This window comes from Stenella coeruleoalba (genome assembly GCF_951394435.1).
Source record: "Stenella coeruleoalba genome assembly, chromosome: 16".
Taxonomy (NCBI): Eukaryota; Metazoa; Chordata; class Mammalia; order Artiodactyla; family Delphinidae; genus Stenella; species Stenella coeruleoalba.
In genome coordinates, this window is record NC_137162.1 from 8,323,685 (window position 1) to 8,345,874 (window position 22,190).

Sequence of the window (22,190 nt, forward strand, 5' to 3'; positions counted from 1 at the left end):
TTATTTTAAAGTCTATTTTGTCTGATATGACAATTGCTACTCCAGATTTCTTTTTGTTTCCATTTGCATGGACTATCTTTTTCCATCCCCTCACTTTCAGTCTGTATGTGTCCCTAGGTCTGAAGTGGGTCTCTTGTAGACAGCATACATATGGGTCTTGTTTTTGTATCCATTCAGCCAGTCTGTGTCTTGGTTGGAGCATTTAATCCATTTACATTTAAGGTAATTATCGATATGTATGTTCCTATGACCATTTTCTTAATTGTTTTGGGTTTGTTTTGTATGTCTTTTCCTTCTCTTGTATTTCCTGCCTAGGGGAGTTCCTTTAGCTTTTGTTGTAAAGCTGGTTTGGTGGTGCTGAATTGTCTTAACTTTTCCTTGTCTGTAAAGGTTTTAATTTCTCCGTCGAATCTGAATGAGATCCTTGCTGGGTAGAGTAATCTTGGTTATAGGTTTTTCCCTTTCATCACTTTAAATATGTCCTGGCACTCTCTTCTGGCTTGCAGAGTTTCTGCTGAAAGATCAGCTGTTAACCTTATGGGGATTCCCTTGTATGTTATTTGTTGCTTTTCCCTCACTGCTTTTAATCTTTTTCCTTTGTATTTAATTTTTGGTAGTTTGATTAATGTGGTCTTGGCGTGTTTCTCCTTGGATTTATCCTGTATGGGACCGTCTGCACTTGCGCGACTTGATTGATTATTTACTTTCCCATGTTAGGGAAGTGTTCAACTATGATCTCTTCAAATATTTTCTCAGACCCTTTCTTTTTCTCTCCTTTTTCTGGGACCCCTGAAATGGTGCATTTAATGTTGTCCCAGAGGTCTCTGTGACTGTCCTCAATTGTTTTCATTCTTTTTTCTTTTTTCTGCTCTGTGGTAGTTATTTCCACTATTTTATCTTCCAGGTCACTTATCCGTTCTTCTGCCTCAGTTATTCTGCTATTGATTCCTTCTAGAGTATTTTTAATTTCATTTATTTTGTTGTTCATCATTGTTTGTTTGCTCGTTAGTTCTTCTTGGTCCTTGTTAAACGTTTCTTGTATTTTCTCCATTCTGTTTCCAAGATTTTGGATCATCTTTACTGTCAATACTCTGAATTCTTTTTCAGGTAGACTGCCTATTTCCTCTTCATTTGTTTGGTCTGGTGGGTTTTTACCTTGCTCCTTCACCTGCTGCATAATTCTCTGTCTTCTCATTTTGTTTGTCTTTCTTTGTTTGGAATCTCCTTTTCGCAGGCTGCCGGTTCGTAGTTTCTTTTGTTTTTGGTGTCTGCCCTCAGTGGGTGAGGTTGGTTCAGTGGCTTGTGTAGGTTTCCTGGTGGAGGGGACTGGTGCCTGTGTTCTGGTGGGTGGGTCTGGATCTTGTCTTTCTGGTGGGCAGGGCCGTGTCCGGCGGTGTGTTTTGGGGTGTCTGTGAACTTAGTATGATTTTAGGCAGCCTCTCTGCTTATGGGTGGGGCTGTGTTCCTGTCTTGCTAGTTGTTTGGTATGGGACATCTGGCAGTGGTGCTTGCTGGCCGTTGGGTAGAGCTGGGTCTTAGCTTTGAGATGGAGATCTCTGGGAGAGCTCTCACCGATTGATATTATGTGGGGCCGGGAGGCATCTGGTGGTTTAATGTCCTGAACTCGGCTCTCCTACCTCGGAGGCTCAGGTTTGACACCAGGCGAGAGCACCAAGACCCTGTCAGCCACACAGCAGGTAAGTGGGGATTTTCTTGCCTTTTGGGAAGTCTGAGGCCTTCTGCCAGCGTTCAGTAGGTGTTCTGTAGGAGTTGTTCACATGTAGATGTATTTTTGATGTATTTGTAGAGGGGAAGGTGATCTCTACGTCTTACTTCTCCGCCATCTTGAAGGTTCCCCTGCAATAGGAGACTCCACTGAAGACACCAACCTCCGCACAAGCTAGAGGTGCAGAGGCACTTTTTTCAGAGGGTTTGCAGCTTGCTTTTTTTTTTCTTTTCTTTGTGCTTCGTCTAGTTTCATTGGCACTTCAGATCAGAGTGCCTAGTCAAGAATAATTTTAAAAGTAGGTTGTAGGGCTTCCCTGGTGGTGCAGTGGTTGAGAGTCCACCTGCCGATTCAGGGGACGCGGGTTCGTGCCCCGGTCTGGGAGGATCCCACATGCCGCGGAGCGGCTGGGCCCGTGAGCCATGGCCGCTGAGCCTGCATGTCCAGAGCCTGTGCTCCACAACGGGAGAGGCCACAGCAGTGAGAGGCCTGCGTACTGCAAAAAAAAAAAAAAAAAAAAAAAAAAGTAGGTTGTATATCAGTTACTATTTATATCTGTGCATCTCCTTTCCTTTCCTCATTAAAATTAAAATTTATTTTAATCAGTTTTATGAGCAAGTAGTTAAAGAAATCAAAACATTAAAGGATTATAACAAATAAACAATAGAATGGTGGTTGCCACGGGCTGAGCTGGAGGGGAAATGGGGAGATGTAGGTTAAAGGGTATAAACTTTCAGTTATAAGAAGAATAAGTTCAAAGGATCTAACATATAGCGTGATGATTATAGTTAGTAATACAGTATTGTATAATATTGAAAGTTATTGAGAGTTCAATCTTAAGCATTCTCACCGCACAGACAAAAAAGTGAGTTAACACCAGAGGTGATGGCTGCATTAATTATCTTGAGCTTGGTAATCATTCCATAATGTATATGCATATCAAATCATCATGTTGTACACTTTAAATATATACAATTGTATCTGTCAGTTATTCCTAGTAAAGTTATAAAAAACAAAAACAAAACAGTAGTTCCTGTTGAGGCATTCCACATTCCACCCCACCCCCTGACTGCCCCTGAATGCTGTGAATGGGGCAACTACTTCCAGCTCTTTTAAATTGTTTCTTTGGACATTTAAATCTTAATTTCTAAATGATATGCACGTATCGATATGTATTGGTTTATATAAATTTGGGACTTTATCTTTTGAGTTCTTATTACGGAAGATGAGAATTTCAGCTCATTTTTAAAATCACTCCTTTACCCCTCTTTAATCTTTCCAATAAAGTCGCATCTCAGATTTTGGATAAATTTACATTTGAGGTTTTCATTGTTATGACTATAAATATTGCTTACTATTGAGCCAAGAATTATTGTAGTTTTGAGCCAAGAAATCGTTTCTTTTATATAATTTCTTGACAACTTTTTGTTTTCCTGGAACTGCTCATGTTTTTAAAAACATCTCCCCACATGCTGCAATAGTCTTCAATATAACTTTCTATAAGGTCAGATCTGTTCAATGATGTTCAGTCTGACTTTTGTTGTTTTGTGTTTCTGTAGACATTCTTTCGGGAGCCCTTTGACCTGCTGTATTCTGAATAGGTTGCTTTCTGGGTCTTTTACATCACTAGTATCTCGGGACTTCTTCACCATCATTCTGAGAAGTCCCTCCTATGTCGGAACCCATTTTTTCTGGATCTGATATCTTCCTCTTTTTGGTGTTCTGCCTCATTTCTGTGGAGCACATCCTACAGTAGCAGACATTTTACTGATATCATTTTTGGCATTCTGGTGTAATTTGGTGACATCTCTGGGGCTGGTACCTCCTCTTTCATTGAATTCTCCCAGATGCTTGCTTTATAAATGTAGAATTGATTTTGCAGAGGTGGCTGTCATTTCCCAAAGAGTCAGCTTCAGGAAGGGCTCTTCAATCTCCTGACACCTTATTATGTTTAATTGGCTGTCTGGGGTGCTCAGGAAGAACTGAGATGGGCAGCAGAAGCAAAGTATCCAGACTGGCAGAAACGGGAACTGTAAATTGAATGTCGGGTACCAGTCAGTAGACTTTGGCCGAATGACACGAGGACAGCTGCTCCAAGCTTTCATGGTCCTGTAGGGATGAACATCCTGGGCTGTGGGCAGCTCTTTCTTGTCTGCTTAGCCCATAGGCTGGCTTCTTAAGCTCTGCGTGATTGACATGTTGGGACGGGCTGCGTGATTGACATGTTGGGGCGGGCAGCTCTTGGTGAGGTGTTGCTGTCCTGTGCATTGTAGAATGTTTAGGAGCATCCCTGGCTTCCATCTGTTAGTTGCCAGCTGCACACACCTCCCCGAGTTGCGACAGCCAAAAATGACTGCAAATGTTGCCGGAGGGGGCAACATGGACTCCTGTTAAGAACTTTAGACGGTGGGCCTCCTCTTTTTTCAGATTTTATAACTCTATTCTGGAAATTTGAGGTTATAGAAAATGTGACACCAATGAACTGGAATAGTATTGCAATTCCCTGGAATTTTGTACAGTGTGAAATCATTCTTAAAACACCCATATTTCCATGATTTACCAAATATTCATTGTTTTAGGCCTACTGATACCTAGCATTTACTGAGTGTTCAATTCTTTTTGAGCCCATGCTTCTAAGTGCCAGGCCCTGTTGAAAGCACAGGCAGCATCCTGTCACTTGAACAGATGGGGAAACTGAGGCACAGAAGAGCATTTAGGCAAATTGCCTGAATTAATGCAGTATGAAAGTTGCAGAACTGGGATTCACACCCAGATAGGACTTCAGAGCACAAGCTCTTAATCAGCACACTGTGCAGTGGGTGATTTTGAGATGCCAAGACCAGGACACAAGCACCGTGAGGGGACTTCAGTCCACCTGCCTGTTCTGAGCTCCAGGAAGGCAGGACGGCCTGTGTCATCTACCTTTGTATTTCTGTTGCTGGGGCCACTACTTGGCATATAGCAAAGACAAGGTGAAGGTTAATTTTAATAAATTAAGCTATTCTAAGCACCCGTCTCATGGGCAGTTTATGAGAAAAGAGGAACCACAACAAAAACGGAGTGTGTATTATGGTTTCTTGAAAGAAGATGAATTGTGATATTGTAGGTCGTTAATGAGTTTCAGGTCTCCTCCACTGGGGGGATAAGTGCCTTAGATGAAGAAAGGGAGCAATTGTGTAATTATAGCCTTCAGGCTGGGATGGTGATCTCCCCGTTGACTGGTAATGTTGGGAGATGAGGGGTTATACTTAAGAGTTGTCATCACTTTAACAAAATGCACTGAAGCACAGGTGGGACCATTAACACACACTTGCAAAATTTAGCTTTTCTTTGATGGCTCTAGAAGGCAGAACCTTGCAGCACCTCTAGGTCCTTGTTGCAGACACCCTGTGTACCATCAGACATGGAGGCGCTGGCTCACTGAGAGCTTGGTCTGTGGAGAATGTAGACTAACAGTTTTTTAATTCACCTTCATTTGAGATGGTAGTGCTTTTAGAAGACCGTGATATGTTAGTATTCTGACATTCTCTCAAAGCTGTTTCAAGATTGTTTCAGGAATGGACTGGGAATGCGTGTGCGGTGTTGGTCCTGATAAAGGCTTATGTTAGCTGGTGCAGTGATGGATGGGCTCCGCTAATGGGACCCTTAGCCAAGCTGTTCCTCTGCTATAGCTGAGCTCTGAGCTTCCCGTCAGTGTTGGCCATTACAAGTAAGAATTTGAGCTGCAGAGTACTCAGAGGTAGGGAAGATAGACTGGCTTATCATTCTTATCTGTTGACTGTCACCCAGACTTTTTTTCATCTGATTATGCACTTGTGAAATAACCAGAGGAAAATGGGATTCATGCAGAGAAGATCTTAGTAAATTAGAAAGGTTCACCTGGCTCACTTGTCTTTTTTTTTTTTTTAGGTCAGGGCATTGTCTCTTCACATGGTAATAATACAGGGAAAATTCCAGAACAGAAACGTCACGTACCTTGTAAATTCAGATCAAGGGAATCTTTGGTAGTAGTAGTAGCTGACACTCAGACACATCAAATGACTTAAATGCTAATAAATAAATTTTCACTAGATAAACTTAACCTTCAACTCCAAGTTCAAATATCATCTCTGACTTGGGGCTTCCTGTCCGTGGTCTCCCCCAGACCAGGTTAGCTGTGCTAGGCTTGAGTGTTCCCATAGCAGTTTGCTCCTATTCCTGAAATAACACATTCCCTATTATGTTCTAATTCATCTATTTTCATGTCTTTCTTCCTGCCTGGATCCTGAGATTCTAGGAGGGGATGATTCACCTTTGTACCCCCAGCACCTGGCATGTGTAGGCTGGTATGTAGGAGACGGTCTGTGTCTGTTGGACGAATGAGTAATAGAACTCATTAAATTTCATCTTTTACACTGGGCAACAGGAGGACTTATCATATTGAAATATTTCCAGCTTGTTAATAATAAGCAACTCCTTTTTATGATTTAGAATAAGGAGTTCAGGGCACAATGACTATTTTTTTTTTTCCAATTCCTCATTCTCTTCTATTCCTCCCAACCCCCTTCCTCAAAATCTCATAAAAAATTTTGTCTTAATTTTCTTCTATTCTGGGTCTTTTTGAAGAACACCCCTCTCTTTTTTTTTTCTTTTTTAATTGACGTATAGTTGATTTACAGTGTTGTGTTAGTTTCAGGTGTACAGCAAAGCTATTCAGATACACACACACACACACACACACACACACACACACGTATACATGTATATATGTATATTCTTCTTCAGATTCTTTTCCCTTGTAGATTATTACAAGATATTGAGCATAGTCTCCTGTGCTATACAGTAGGTACTTATTAGTTATCTATTTTATATGTAGTAGTGAAGAGCACCCCTCTCTTTCTTTTCAGGCAGGTATTAATGAAAATGATTTTTACGACGGGGCGTGGTGCGCGGGAAGGAACGACCTCCATCAGTGGATTGAAGTGGATGCCAGACGTCTGACCAAGTTCACTGGTGTCATCACTCAAGGGAGGAACTCGCTCTGGCTGTAAGTGTGGCTGGACCCGTGCTTCCTAGACTCTGTGCCTTGAGTCTAAAGTTCTAGAGTTTAGACAGGGTCAGGGAAGTGGCAGAGAGGTATCTGGGGATAGGCAATAGAAAGGAAGAAAGTTGCAGTGAGGACAGGAGGCTGGCCTTGCTGTAGACATGCTGGGAAGGTGCATCTGTTGGATCAACACCTTCCCTGATACCGGAGCAGAGAGAAGGATCCATGGGTTAGGCTGAGGAGACAGAGGTGTTGTCAAACTCAGGCAGGGTAGGCAGGTAGCTGCCATCTTGGATCTGGGGCGAGCTACTGGTGCCCTGACTGGTGGGCTGAACACAGCGTAATGTAGGAACTCTGCACAAGCAGTGAGTGACATGTAATGGTCTCCAGCCACTGTCCTGGGGTAGAAGGGATGAATCTTCCAGATTCTGAGAAGAAAGATGAACTCTAAGCAGGTTCCCAAATAAAGAACCACTGGAGGAGTAGTAGAATTGAAGGAGGAGTCCGTCTGGGGCCCGACAATGAGATGGAAGAGCCCATTGTTCAGAATTGAGCTTGGGATCAGGGCTGGGTCAGTAATAATAGTAGTCCCAAGAGAGGTGGGCTGTAGCTCCTTAAAACTCATCTCATGGTACGTGTATACAACGGAATATTATTCAGCCTTAAAAAGAAAGGAAATTCTGACACACACTACGACATGCATGAACTTTGAGGACTATATGCTCAGTGCAATAAGCCACACACAGAAGGACAAACACTGTATGATTCCACTTCCATGAGGTTCCTAGAACAGTTAAAGTCATAGGGACAGAAAGGAGGATGAACGGTAGCTGCCGGGGTCTGGCGGAGGGGGATAGGGTGTTATCGTTTAATGGGCCTGGAGTCGAGTTGGGGACGATGAAAATTTCTGGAGATGGCTGGTGGCGATGGTTGTACAACAGTGTGAATGTACTTGATGCCTCAGAATTGCACACTTCCAAATGGTTAATTTTATGTTATGTGCATTTTACTACAATAAACAAAAAATATATATGTAAACAAAACAAAACCTTTCCACTTCAGCCCAGGGATGGTGGTGGAGACAGAGGCAGGACTATATCTGTGGGGTTGTCCTGTGGCTTAAGCTGTGTAGACGGCAAACATGCAGAGACTGGGCGTTAGGCAAGACTTAGGGGGGGCTGCAGGACCTTGGGTGCTTTCTTAATTTAAACAAGAAATTTTCAATTCCTCTAACATCTGTCTACACTGAGAAGCCAAGAGCACAAATGCCTTATATTTAGACATTAGGGAACTGACTGTGGACCTAGTTAGCAAAGAGCCCTCCTGTCCTGCCACCCCTCCCCCTGCCCTGACTATACTGCACACTCAAATCCCATGTCTGGGTCCCTTTCAGTTTTTACTGATTACCAGTTGGCAACCATGTGAAGTCTGTCTTTGTTGATTAGATTCATTTTAATGCCTGGAAAGATCAACGTTAATAAGTAAACCAGGGCTTCCCTGGTGGCGCAGTGGTTGAGAGTCCGCCTGCCGATGCAGGGGACACGGGTTCGTGCCCCGGTCCGGGAAGATCCCACATGCCGCGGAGCGGCTGGGCCCGTGAGCCATGGCCGCTGAGCCTGCGCGTCCGGAGCCTGTGCTCCGCAACGGGAGAGGCCACAGCAGTGAGAGGCCCGCGTACCGCAAAAAAACCCAAAAAAATAACAAACAAATAAATAAGTAAAACCGGGATAAGAGGAGGGAACGTGGCATCAGTGCTCACATTTAACTGCCCGTCATTGTCGCCGTAATGGGGACTTTCTTACAAAATGACAGTTGTCAGGCTGACTCATCATGTTTTCCTCTGAACCTTTTTTTTATCGTAAAGACAATACTGTAACCTCCAACAACATTTAAAAACATTACCCGTGATTCCACTGTCCTTAAGCAAACATAATTTTTCTACAGATTTGTAATCATATTACATATGCAATTGTCATTTTTAATTTAAAAACATATCCATAACATTTTCATGCTGTTACTCAGAGTTCATAATGATCATTTTTAATAGCCTGTAATTTACTCAGCCATGCCTCTATCACCGTCTCAATTTTCTGCTATCACATACTTTACAGGAAAGCGTTTATATACTTTTTTCTTCCTTTGAATTACTTCCTTCAAATGAATTTCCAGAGCGGGGATAATTTGTACATTTTGACAACATTTGGTTATGTATTTGTGCTACTCACATTTTATTCACTTTACTTTTCAGTAGCACTTATGTGTGTGTTCACATATAGCTGATTTTTGCTCTGTGGTGTGTCTTGCTGTAATCAGCGGCTTATTACCATAACAATTGTTTTCACTGTGTAGATTCTGAAAGGCAAGAATTTTAGAAGAAACAAAGTTGAATTGCTCAAGAAGAATAGAAACTTGGAAAGAAAGACTGATCTGAGGTCATCAGTAAGGATGAGAGCAGGGATTTTACCTTAATGCTTGTATATTAACCTGTCTACTCAGTATCATTAGAGAAGCAGTAGTTGGGTTATTACTGGATTAGAAAGAAAGAGCAGGGTAGGAGTACTGTTTACATTCTGTTTCAGCTGGAAACACAAGAGGGTTTGGGGTGAATAAGAAATTGCAGTAGAACAATATCTTTCTTTGACTAAGCCCGGGACAGGAACATCTAAGAGGGAGGCAAGGGATAGAATTGCTTTTAAGAGTCAGTTTTTTTCATGTATAAATGTATTTCAGGTCAGGGACAATGAAATGAAATCTGATGAGTTTCAGTTGATCTTACCTCCTGGAATCGGACTCTGTACTAAGGAGTGAGGAGGAAACAGTCTCGGGTACATTTTGGTGTCTGAGCCCCTTGCCCCAGAGGCGCTGGAGGTACTGTGACCAGAAAGCTTGCCAACCACAGAAATCACCAAATATCAATAGTAAGGAAGACAGTAGCTGTCCTTCTTTCCCTCTCCAGGGCCTCTATCCTCGTGCTGTTCCCAGTACAGCCATCTACGGTACCACTTTTAATATTCCTATTCATTGGTTTCCATATTTCTCCCCGCTAGTCTGTGAGAACTTGATAGAGGCAATGCCTTGATAGTCTGTGTCTCTGGGACCTGGCCCAGTACCAGACATCTAATAGATGCTCAATCAGTGATTCTTTAATGAATGAATATTGTACGGAAGTAGCAGATTGGCAAAGAGTCATTCACACCAAATGGTAATGAGTTAATTAGTTGTGAGCGTAAATGACTGAAAGCAGGCTTAAACTGTAAGGGGGAGGGGGAGGGGACGTGGAAAGAGTAGACTGAGACGCGATAAGGATGTTTAGAGGTGGAGGCAACATAAAACAATGTGGCTTTGGAATAATGTCATGGCTGACTCTTGCTGGTTACGAGATTTCTCTTTGAACCTCAGTATGCTCTTCTGTAAAATGGGTTAACTACTGTCTAACTCATAAAGATGTGGTGAAAGTTAAATGGAATTATGTTATGATGTTTTAAAATTACCCAGCACGTAATAAGAGCTCAATAAATGGGACTTGCTTCCCTCTGCACCTAGAGCGAACAGTGGGTTTCAAGCTTTATTTTTAGCCACAGACCTTCCTTCATATAGAGTCTTTCCTGGAAACATTTAGAAAATACAGACAGATGAGGCTGCTTCCTATGAATATGGTGGTGGGGAGAGCATTGCCTGCCTGGCCTCCCCTTGACCCCTCACAGGACCACCCCTGGAGGATGCATTATGAAAGTATCACTGTGTAACAAGCAAACTAAACAGCTTGAGGGTGCCTCTCTGCAAGTTACAATCCTGCCAGCACTCCAAGCGCGGATTGCTTCTTCTTGAATCCTGCAGGGTAACAGGCAGATGTAGAATTCGACCGAAGACAAAAGACAAGCGATGGCAGAGTTGGAATTAGAGTTTCATTTTTTCTAGTTAAATGGGCAGACATACCATAATCTCAGAGTGCTGCACTTTGTTTGGTGATGTTTTAGAAATGGAGGGGAAATGGGGGGATGGCTCTTGGGGGTTGGCCAAATGGATGTTGCTGTTTCTAAGTAGCATCTATCTGGTTGTTAGAAGACAGGAGCACTTTGGAGTTACAATATATATTTCAGAACACTATGAAAATATTTCATTTATAAAACTTCTGTGGTTGGTATTTTAAAATGAACAGCCATCATCTTATTTGTTCCCATCTGTTTATTGAGCACTCTGAGTAAGCACTCTGTATAAGAACTGGCCTGCCTGCAGGGAGCGCTCAGTCTGGAAGAGTCCAGTATGTTGACAGGTCAGCTAGAATCGGCACCGTACACGTCGTGGGATGGGGGTAGGAGGTCTGTTATCAGACCTGTGAAAGGTGATACGGCAGGTCGCGACGCTTAGCCATGGTCCGGGATGAGTTCCTAACCAAGTTGATGAAAAACTTTATGATTCTCATTGTAATAATTTTCAAATAATTCATACTATTTGAAAGTAATAAAATATAATTATTTTCATGATATTGAATAATCTATATTTTTCACCAATATAAACAATCCTTCCCCACTACATTGCAATTTAGAGAAATGTTAATATACTAGTAAAAGCCAATCTTTTGTTTTCCTGATTTCAGGAAGTATATTAGATCTATGAGTGTTGCAGTTATAACCAATGTGATGATTGAAAAGTTAATTATTCTGTCTGAAGTGGATAGATGCTTCTAATAACTTGGGCAAAATACAGGCAATTTAAAATAACCAAATGTTTTAAACTTTATTTAGTAAACAAGACAGTTCTCATCCTCTCTTGAGAGTCTGTACATGTGTCCTTAGGGAGAAACAGCAGTTTGATGGGTTTGTAAGGTGCGGGCTGGGGAAGGTTTGCCTGGCGGGCTGAAGTTTTTAGAAGCAGTTTGGCTAATTAGAGCAAGATGAATGGCGTGTGCTGTGAGCCAGCCTCATGGCTGAGGACACAAAGATGGTGGAAAGGACAGTCCCAGCCTGAAAAAGCTTGCCTTCTGTTTGTCGGTGCAGAGTCTTAGCCGAGATTCTTCATGTGGGCTTCCCCTTTGAGAATTCTGACGGTGAAGCAAAGGAGGAGGTGGGGTACCCAAAGCAGACGAAGACAAGGTCGAGGAAAGGCCTGTGTGCTGCTCTGTTTCCTGGAGACAGCTGTATTCACAGGAGGGGCAGGTGGCCGATGCGGCAGGCCCCTAAGGGGCATGGGTGGCGCTGACACGGGTGCGGGGGTTCACCTGGAAGGAGGAGGGTCTCCTGGTCCCGAAATAGAAGAGTCAGGGCGCAAGTGCTGAGATGGATTCAGAGCCTTCACGCCAGAGGGTTTTCTATTCTTGGTGGCGTAGGAGGCAGGTCCTCTGCAGACGGTGAGTGAGGCAGGTTTAGGGGTTGGAAACTTAAGAAGGCCAGGGAGATTCCCTGTCCCTTTGTAGAAAGGACTGGGCTGGGCCCCCGAGCTCATGGAATAAAATCCTAAAGGTCCCACTTGCCACCGTTGGCACTTTCTCCCCTGTGGGGGGCGGTGGAGAGTTGGTGGCGGCGCAGCTGGAGGAGGTCCAGGGACAAGGGCATTGCGGGACCTGGTAGGACACGGCGTGTTAAGGGTGAAGGGTTGTGAGGTTGAGATCCAGGGCTGGTCAGGAAGGAGTCAAAGCTAGAGAGCTGATTCCCTAGAAGCTAAGGTCAAGTTCACAGAGCCCCTGAGGAAGAGGAAGCTTCAGAAAAGGTAGAAACTTGCAAGGGGAGGACACTGGCCACCTGGGGGCTGCACGGGGGCCGTCCAGGTGATGACTGGATGTCAGGGCCGGAGAGGAGCAGGTGTCTGGGCATCTTGGGGTTGCAGGCTTCGCTGCTCAGTGCTGTCCCTGTAGGGAGAACCTCCAAGACGCGCTGGACCCTAGCTCAGGAGGGGGGATCGGGAGACAGCTGAAGAGATGGTGGGGTCTGTGTGAGAAGGAAAATGAAGAGGCAGAGGCAAATCAGAAGCGCTGAGGATGTTGGTCCAGAGACAGGGATGGAGGTGGAACCTCCCCAATACCTTCCTGGCCTGGGGCTCCGCCCAGTGGCTGGACCTCTGGTTTCCACAGTGAGAAGTATCCACCCGGTCCATCCCTTTCTCGTCAACTCCATCTGGTTTTCCACTCCCTGGAGACTGAACCTTGGCAGTCTGGGCCCCAACCCCGCAGCAGCGTGCCAGGGCGCAGAGGAAAGGGGCGCCAGGCTGGGCCAGGAGTGTGGAGGACAGCCGGCAGCCCCTGGGAGCAGGGCTCAAAGGGAGGCTGCTGGTGCTTCATAAATCACCTACCCATCTTCTCAGGAGAGAGTGTGCGTGTGTTTTCAGCACGTGTCCTGCTGCGTCCCCCTGTTATTGGCAAAATGAAATGTTTGGCACCTGTGGAGGGCGGGGGAGACAGAAGTTTCCAAACTCCTTTCTGATCTCTTTGAAAACTGTCAGTTTTTGAACTGCTGAGTTTGGCTAAAATGGAGGGGTTTCAATGAAAATATCTCCAAGTTCAAGTAGAAGGCCAGGCACACAGTCATTTCTTCACCTTGTGTTATGTGTCCACAATGCAGGCATAGTTACTTGAAATTGAATAAAGCTCTCCCTCGTGGCAGTATGGCCCATACTTGGTTTTTTGGGCGCCAGTGACTAAGGAATAAGTTCTCAGAAGGTAAAATCTCTGGAAAGGAAGCAACGCTAGAACTCCTTCGTGGAGATAAAGCTTCCACCCGCCTTTATTCCAGGGTCCTTGTCCCCTGGCTCTGACTCCCCAGGACACCCTCCGGAAGGTTGTTGGGTGCACTCACCCTTCTTCTCTTCTGTTCCGTCTCCAGCTTGGCTCACATAATGCTCCCACGCCTGCACCCACAGGGCCTGTGTGGACTGGCTGCCACTGCCAGTTTGACCTGCTTCCCTTTGCTCGTTCAGTCCTAGCCCAGGAGCCTTCTCTTTGTTCTGCAGATAAGCAAGCATGTTCCTGCCTCAGGGCCTTTGCATCTGCCATTTCCTCTGCCTGAAGGCGCAACCCTCCCTGCATTCAGAGGCGTTCTCTGACCAGCCTTCTGAAGCCCACTCTCTGTAGCTCTGTGTCCTCACCTGGCCCCGTTTGATTCCCTGGTTATTTGCTTGTACTTGCACTGGTGTCGCCCCCAGGGAGCAGACGGGGCCTGGCTCTGGTTTGCCACTGAATCCTCAGTGTTAGATCAGTGCACTGCACGGGGAAGGTCTCCATGATTGCCATCCCCAGCCCCTACTCCATCATTCAGAACGCTCAGATCGTGTCCTGATACTGTCCTCTCCTGAGGCTGCACGGCCCCCACCCCCATCCCAGTGTCTGCCCACCATAGGGGGCTCTTTAGTGCATAACCACTGGGAGAAAAGAAGCCACATCCCGTGGGGACGCAGCTCTCGTATTCCTTTGGTGTCCCTCCTGTTCAGATGTCCAGGTCCTCACCTGGTATAGCCGAGCGGATCAGAGTTCAGATTCCAGAGTGAGGCTGGGATTCCAGGCCTTGGGTGTGTTTCTGAGCTGTTCTGTGCCTCTGTTCCTTCATCTATAAGATGGAGATGATAATAGTGCCTGGATTGCTGTGGGGATTAAATGAGTTAATACACATCAGGCAGTTAAGAGAGTCCTTGGCACGTGGTGAGGACCCTGCAAGTGTCTGTCATTCCTGCTGTTTTCTTAAGATCCTTCCCTTCTTTGGTGGAGGGCACTGCTCACGTGTTAACTCCCCCCTCCCCCATCCCTGTCTCCTCTCTCCAGCCAACGCCCTTGGAGCGCTCAGACCACGGTCTCTCCCCAACGGCCCTAGCTCCCCATGCGTGGTCTTAGAGATGTTAAGAGATGTTAACTGGAGGCCTGCGTAGGTGGGTGGTCCGGGTGTTCTCCTCACTCTTCCAAGCCTCGGTTTCCTGGTTTGGGAGAAGAGCTTGTGTTGAGCGTTCAGTGAGACGCAGATGGAAAACGCTGACACCTTCTGGACCCAGAAGATGCTCAATGAACTGTGGCTGCAGTTACTTACGAAGTGGCTTCACCTCACCCCTCCCGTCTCCGAGCCCCCAAGCCCCCAGCCATCCAGAGTTGAACCTCCAGAGCCCCCAGTCGCCCGCCAGGAAAGACTTCAGAACTGAATCAGTCACCTTGCGGCGGAGAAGTAGAGCCTGACATTTTGTGCAAATCTTCCTGTGACACATCTGTATTTTGTTGGATACTTCTGGTCAGCAGGAAATTCCTTTAAATAAAATGCCTAGACTCGAGCTGCTGAGGTTCTGTGTTACCTCATGGGGTGTCTCAGTGACTCTGCCTGGAAGGTCCCTTTGTTGTCCCCATTGTGTGGATGAGGAAACTGAGGCTTGGAGAGCCTGTGAAAATGCTTGTCCTTTCTGCTCCCTGTTCTCCCACTACCACTCTCGGTTTTCACCAGGCCTCAAGCCCCGTGAGTGGGCTCGTTTGTACTTCATCTGAGCACTTTCTCAGGGACATTGCATGGCTGCCCCTGGGCTGACCTACCTGTCAGACACAGCAGGCACGATGCCTGGGGCCTTATAACCTTTAGGGGCCCAGGAAAGTGTCGAACTTCTTTTATAATCTGGAGAAAGTAAATGAACTTTTAGGTCGAGGAAAATATATAACGTTAATATATTCATCTTTATACCAATGCAGTCATAAAATATGATTAAAAACAATTTTTTTTAATGGAAGAAGGGGCCTCTTCTTCCTCCATGTTGAGGTCCTAGTCCCAAGGACCCGTGAATATGTTAGGTTTTGTAGCAAAGGGGACTCAAGATTGCAGATGGAATTAAAGTTGCTAATGAGCTGATCTTCAAACAGAAAGATGACCCTGGATTATCCAGGTGGGCCCGATGTATTCACAAGGGTCCTTAAAAGTGAAGGAGGGAGGAGAAGAGAGAACCAGAGAGCTGGCAGTGTGAGAAGAACCCCGCTGTTGCTGGCTTTGAAGATGGAGAAAGGGGCCATGAGCCGGGAATCTGGGCGCCTCCGGAAGCTGGGAAAGGCAGGGAAACAGATTCTCCCCTAGGGTTTCCAGAAGAAACACAGCCCTGCTGACACCTTGATTTCAGGACTTCTGACCTCCAGAATCGTAAGCTAATAAATCTGTGCTGTTTAAACCACTCAGTTTGCAGTAATTTTACAGCAGCTACAGAAAGCTAATAGAGGCAAAAGTACCCACAGCCCACGAAAGCCCTCACATGCCTTGGCTGCCCTCCTCCCCTCTCTGGTGCAAGCCCCCGGTGGAGATACCCAGCTTTGGACCGTCATGCTCCACGCACAATATAACTGAACAGAAGCAGGGCCAGTTCTCTCCTCTGCATTCCTTAGGATTCCCGTGAGCCATTTCTTTGGTTCCTTTCTTCCTGCTCTTTCAAGCGTCTCTTTTAGATTTGGAGGACGTTAAATACTTTTTTTTTTTTTCTTTTAGTTCTCTGCAGTGGGGCTTCTTAACTAGAAACTGCCTCCCCCTTCACCCAGATTTATTGGACTTGGCCCCCAAAGTGGCATTTCCCCCCTCCTTCCCTGGTAGACAATTTGTACTGGAGGTAATGGAAAATAGACAATATTTCTAAGTTTATAACATTCCCTCCTATGGTCTGAATTCTCAGATAGCCATGGTAACTAGTCCAAAGTGAAAAATCCAATAAATTGGTGGGTTGGTTTTTCAGTGTCTAAGATTTGTCTGCACTGAGAATGTGGCAGAACCATTTAACTGTGTGATTGTGGTTCCGGCAGACAGAGGTGGGAGAGAGGGAGAGAACCAGAGTCAGTATCACTTAACGTTCTTGAGTGTCAGGCATGGCCATGCTTATTGTAGGGCAAAGATAAACCTTTTTTCCCCAAAATGTTTCTAGAAGCCACAAAAGTTAGACTCTGCGGAGTAGTGGTCTTGCCCAGAGTTATCACTCAGCCACAGCCAGGATCTGAGGCTGCTGGGCTCTGTCAAGGAGGTGAGGGACAGGAAGAAAAAGCTGCCAGCTTCCAACAGAAAATTGGCATAAAAACTAGGAGAGATTGTTGGACTCCCGTTTCGCTGACTGAAAAGGGATTTAATAGTGCTTTCCCAACTTGCATGAGAAAGTGGACGACACCCAATGCTATTCAACAGAGGTTGTGGTTATTAGCGACCTTTTAGCTGATGAATGAATGCTCGTTTGCTGCATCAGATGATATGTGCTGAGGCTGATGGTGGTTGTTTTTGAGGATTTGAGGAGATTCTATCTCTTGCGAGGTGGAGGGCGAGAAGAATCTGACTAGCAAGACTCATTGCCATGAAACTCCAGTGTGATAGACCCCCAGTGGGCACTGTCAGATCTTACTGTACATCCAGTCGAAATTAGTTCTTTGACTGTGGTTTGAGCTACTCATGCTTTTCCCAATTATTCTCTTTCTTATCACTTTACTTAGAGGACCTTTTGATGTACAAAAATTTTGAATTTTTATATGGTTACCCTAATCAGTCTCCTAAGGTTTATATCATGCTTAGAAGACCTTGTCCCTTCTGAAGGTGTAAGTAATTTTCCCCATATTTTCTTCTAGTATTTTTATGATTTCAAATTTTACATTGACATTTTAAACCATATGGAATGTATTTTGATGTAGGGTATATGTAATAGATCAGACTCTTTTTACCCTCAAATGGCCATTAGGATGTCCCAACGTTATTTATTTTCCGTATTATCTCCAACTGCTGTGGTCTGAATGTTTGTGTCCTCCCAAAATTTACATGTTAAATTCTAATGCCTGATGTGATGGTATTTATAGGTGGAGCATTTGGGAGATGACTAGGTCATGAGGGTGGAACCCTCATGGTTGGGATTAGTGCTCTTATGAGAGACCCCACAATGCTCCCTAGCCCCTCCCACCATGTGAGGACACAACAAAAAGTCTGTGACCCAGAAGAGGGCCCTCATCCGACCATGCTGGCACCCTGATCTTGGACTTCCAGCTTCTAGAACTGTGAGAAATAAATTTCTGTTGTTTATTACTACCTAGTTTGTGGTGTTTTGTTACAGCAGAGCCTAATTTAGGGACTAAGACACCAACTAAAGTGACCCTAACGAGATACTCTAAATTCCTGTCTTCTATGGAGTTTACTTCCGGACTTTTCATTCCGTCTCACTGCTGTCTTTCTATGCCAGTACCAAACTGCTGTATAGTTATTACAGCATGTACTGTACTGTTTTACTATTTCTTAGATCTAGTTCTTCCTCCTTATTATTAATCTTTTCAGAATATTCCTGGCTATTCTTGCCATATTCTTTTTTCATATGAATTTTTCAAGAAGTCCAAATTAGCCCCCAAAAGAATTTCGGGTGATATGTTAGAGGGGAATGCCTTATTAAATTGCAGGAGGACTGGCGTCCCTAAGATCAGAGTGTCTTCCTCTATATAAGAACGTGGCGTTGGCTTTTCCATTTGTTCAGCTATCCCTTTTAACTTTTTGTACTGTTTTTTGTTTTTAAAACAATGGGGGTTTTTTTCCTCAGTAATTTTCTGTGTTAATTGCATGCTTAGTTTTGTAAGAAAGGGTTTTCCAGAGTGGCTGTGTTATTTTACATTCCCACAAGCAATGCATGTGATCCAGTTGCTCTGCATCCTTTCTAGTATTTGGTCTTGTCATTATTTTTTATTTTAGCTGTTCTAATAGGTGTGTAGTGATGTCTCATCGTGGTCTTTATTCGTATTTGTCTAATAGCTGATGATGCTGAACATCTTTTCATGTACCTATTTGCCACCTGTATGTCTTCTTTTTTTTTATTTTTATTTTTTATAAATTTATTTATTTATGGCTGCCTTGGGTCTTCGTTGCTGCACGCGGGCTTCCTCTAGTTGCGGTGAGCGGGGGCTACTCTTCGTTGCACTGCGTGGGCTTCTCATTGCAATGGCTTCTCTTGCTGCGGAGCATGGGCTCTAGGCACGTGGGCTTCAGTAGTTGTGGCACACGGGCTCAGTAGTTGCAGCACGCGGGGATCCAGAGCGCAGGCTCAGTAGTTGTGGCGCACGGGCTTAGTTGCTCCGCGGCATGTGGGATCTTCCCAGACCAGGGCTTGAACCCATGTCCCCGCATTGGCAGGCGGATTTTTAACCACTGCGCCACCAGGGAAGTCCCCTGTATGTCTTCTTTAGTGAAATGTCTCTTTGTGTCTTTTGTCTATGTTCTAATTGCCTTGTTTGTGTTTTTACTTTTGAGTGTTGAGAGTTCTTTATCAGTTCTAGATATGCCTTTTGTCAGATATGTGGTTTGCAAATATTTTCTCCCAGTCTATAGCTCATCTGTTATCCTCTTAATATTGGCTTTCACACTGGCTTCTCAGAGAAGAAGTTTGTGGTTTCAATCACGTCCCGTTTATTGATTTTTTTCCTTCATGGATTGTGCTTTTGGTGTCATTTCTAAGAACACTTTACTAAGCTCTAGATGCCAAAGATTTTCTCCGTTATTAACTTCTAAAGTTTTATAGTTTTATGTTTTAGATCTATGATCCATTTTGAGTTAATTTTTATATAAAGTGTTAGGTTTAGTGAGGTTGAATGATATATCTTGTAACTGCCTATAGATCTATAGTAATTGTTTTGGTACCATTTGTTGAAAAGACTGTCCTTCCACCATGGAACTGGTTTTGCACCTTTGCTAAATACAGGTTGATCAGATTTGCATGGATTTACTTCTGGGTTCTCCGTTCTCTTCCACAGATATATGTGTCTGTCCCCCTGCCAATCCCATACAGTCTTGATTACTATAGCTATACACTGTCTTGAAACTGGGTAAATGGATTTCTCCCATATTATTCTTTTTCAAAATTGTCTTAACTATTCTAGTTCCTTTGCCTTTCTGTATTAATTTTAGAATCACCTTGTTTATATCTGTGACAGAGTCTTACTGAGATTTAATAAGAATCGTATTAAACTGTGTATCAACTTGGCGAGAATTGACAACTTTACCGTGTCAAGTCTTCCAATCCACAAACACGTTTTCCCATTTAGTTAGATCTTCTTCAGTCTCTTTTATCAGTGTTTTATAATTTTTAGCATACAGGTTTTGTTAGATTTATACTTAAGAATTTCATCTCTTTTGAGCAATTATGGATGGTATTGTTCGCTAATATTTTGTTTAGGATTTTTGCAGCAATATTCAGATGTGACATTAGGCTAAAGTTTCCTTTCTGTGAGCAATCTTTGTTGCTTTTTGGTATAAAATTTTCTATGCTTTGAATACATACAGGCATGTGGTTTCAGGGGAGCTCTTTTTTTTAAAAATTAATTTTTATTGGAGTACAGTTGCTTTACAATGTAGTGTTAGTTTCTTCTGTACAGCAAAGTGAATCAGTTGTATGTATACATATATCCTCTCTTTTTTAGATTTCCTTCCCATTTAGGTCACTACGGAGCACTGAGTAGAGTTCCCTGTGCTATACAGTAGGTTCTTATTAGTTATCTATTTTATATATAGTTGTGTATATATGGCCAACAAACACATGGTAGGGAGCTCTTTGATGACTGGCCTGCTTTCTGCTGTGGTACTCAGGCTGTTTAGATTTTCTGTCTCTTCCATCGGTTTTGATAAATTCTATTGTCCTAGAAAATTTGTGTTTTCAAAAATATTTGTATTTGATTCAACAAAATTGTCTTACAGATTCTGTTAATTTCTTCTGATTGGTGATTATTTCCCCCTTATTATTTTTAAGTATTTGTGAATTTCCTCTTTCTCTTCATTATGTTACCCAGTGGTTTGTCTATCATTTCTTTCCCTCTTTTTTTAAAGAGCAAGCATTCCTTGGCATTCTTTATTAGTTCCGCTATGTTTCTGTTTTTGAGTTCATTAATTTCTTTTTTTCAGATTGATTCTTTCCTTTATGTATCTATACACATTGAATATCTGTGTAGAACACATGGTGTGAGACGCCTCCATGAAGTCTAGCCAGTGGATTCTCCACATTATGAAATCCCTTCTCACTTGTGGTTAAGGCACAGCATAGGTCCGGAAATTGAAGTTTTTCCATCGTCATCCTCTACCCAGAAGCTTCTAGTCCTCCTGGGGTAGCTGGTAGGTGTCCAACCATCTCAGCAGAAATTTCCAAACCGTGTTTCGTAGTTTTGATTTGGGAGCAAAGTAGGCTTTCAAACAGGCAAAGACATGATTCCTCTGGGTGCGAGTTCTTCTGCATTGGCCCCTCCCCTTCCACTAGGTCAGGCGAATGGCAGTCAGTTGACCACCTGAGTCTTTGCTGCCTCATGTCATGCGCCGGAAGATGTCACCTTTCCTTCCGAAACAGTCACGATGAAAATATCTGCCGCGCGTTGAGCTGCTTCAGTAGTAAGTGCGTCACACGTGTTAACTTTGTTCCTTGCAGCATCTTGGCAGTTAGTATCTAACCACTTACTCTTGCAAAGAACTGCAAAGGCCAGAGGTGGCACGGTTAGTACGTGGCCCAGTGAGTCTTCGAGCCCAGTTCTCCCTTGCATTTCCAAGATGCCATCCTACACCAGGAATTGTCTGCTCCAGCTGAGGTTGAGAACGTTCAGCTCCCCTGGTGTGGGTTTTGCTTCCTTGATACCATCTTTCATGCCTGGTGGAGTGCTTCCTATTTTCTACCAAGGCCTCTCTTTTTGGGGGGAGACTTTTCATTCTTCGCTAGCTCCCATCCAGATTGAGGGAATGTTGAACCCATGGTATTTCTAAGCATTTTTTAAAGTTAAAATCTTTGCTAAGTTTCAAAGCAGTTGTTATTTTCCTTCTTTTTACATAACCTTCTGATCTCCGATTTTTCTTTAAAGTCTACCTGAAAAATAACATTAGCGTGGCCAACAGAGTAGTCACTTGGCAATACATTTAGAACACAAGGCAGGCGACGGGAAGTAAAAAGCAAAATGCTTTCCAATTTTGCTCACGTAAAATTCCACTGACTTTCTCTCCAAAGTAACATAGTAAAATGCGAACTCTTAAAAGAAAAAGAAAAAAGAAACTCTGCTTTTTAATCCTGCTTTCTGTTTATAACCAAGATGTAAATTCACCTCAATTCGTTGGAATTGCATGCGGTGGAAGAAAATGACCCTGAACTGGGTGGAAACATTGAGAAAATGCCAGAAGAGTGAAGCAGAAAGGAGAAAGAGAGAATAGGGAGTTTATTTTGTAATTAACAAATCATGTGTATAGTTTAAAAAGTCAGATAGCACTACTTATAATTAGAAATAGTAGCCCGTGTCCCCATACCCCTTGGTCCTGTTTCCTGGTGTCCCAAGGTAACTACTGCAAACCCTTCAGCTGTTTCTTCTGTTTTATTTTTCTTAAACTCTGTGTTTCTGAACGAAATGCTTTAGTACTCTCTCTTGATTCTTTTAAATTATTTATCTGTTGACTTTCTACTATAAAAAGGAAGAATTTAAACCTCTTTCTGACCTACCTCTGACACACACACGCGCACACACACACACACACACCCCAC

The 22,190-nt window shown here is 43.8% G+C and overlaps 1 protein-coding gene across 2 annotated transcripts in view; it reads left to right on the plus strand.

Annotated features, from left to right (window-relative positions):
- The window catches only part of CPXM2 (carboxypeptidase X, M14 family member 2), a 121,546-nt gene that overhangs the window by 44,978 nt on the left and 54,378 nt on the right, over window positions 1–22,190 (plus strand). For both annotated transcript variants that reach the window (XM_079900035.1, XM_079900036.1), the window contains exon 4: window positions 6,613–6,752. In XM_079900035.1, coding sequence (XP_079756161.1) covers window positions 6,613–6,752 — 140 coding nt within the window. The remainder of the gene's footprint in view (window positions 1–6,612; window positions 6,753–22,190) is intronic.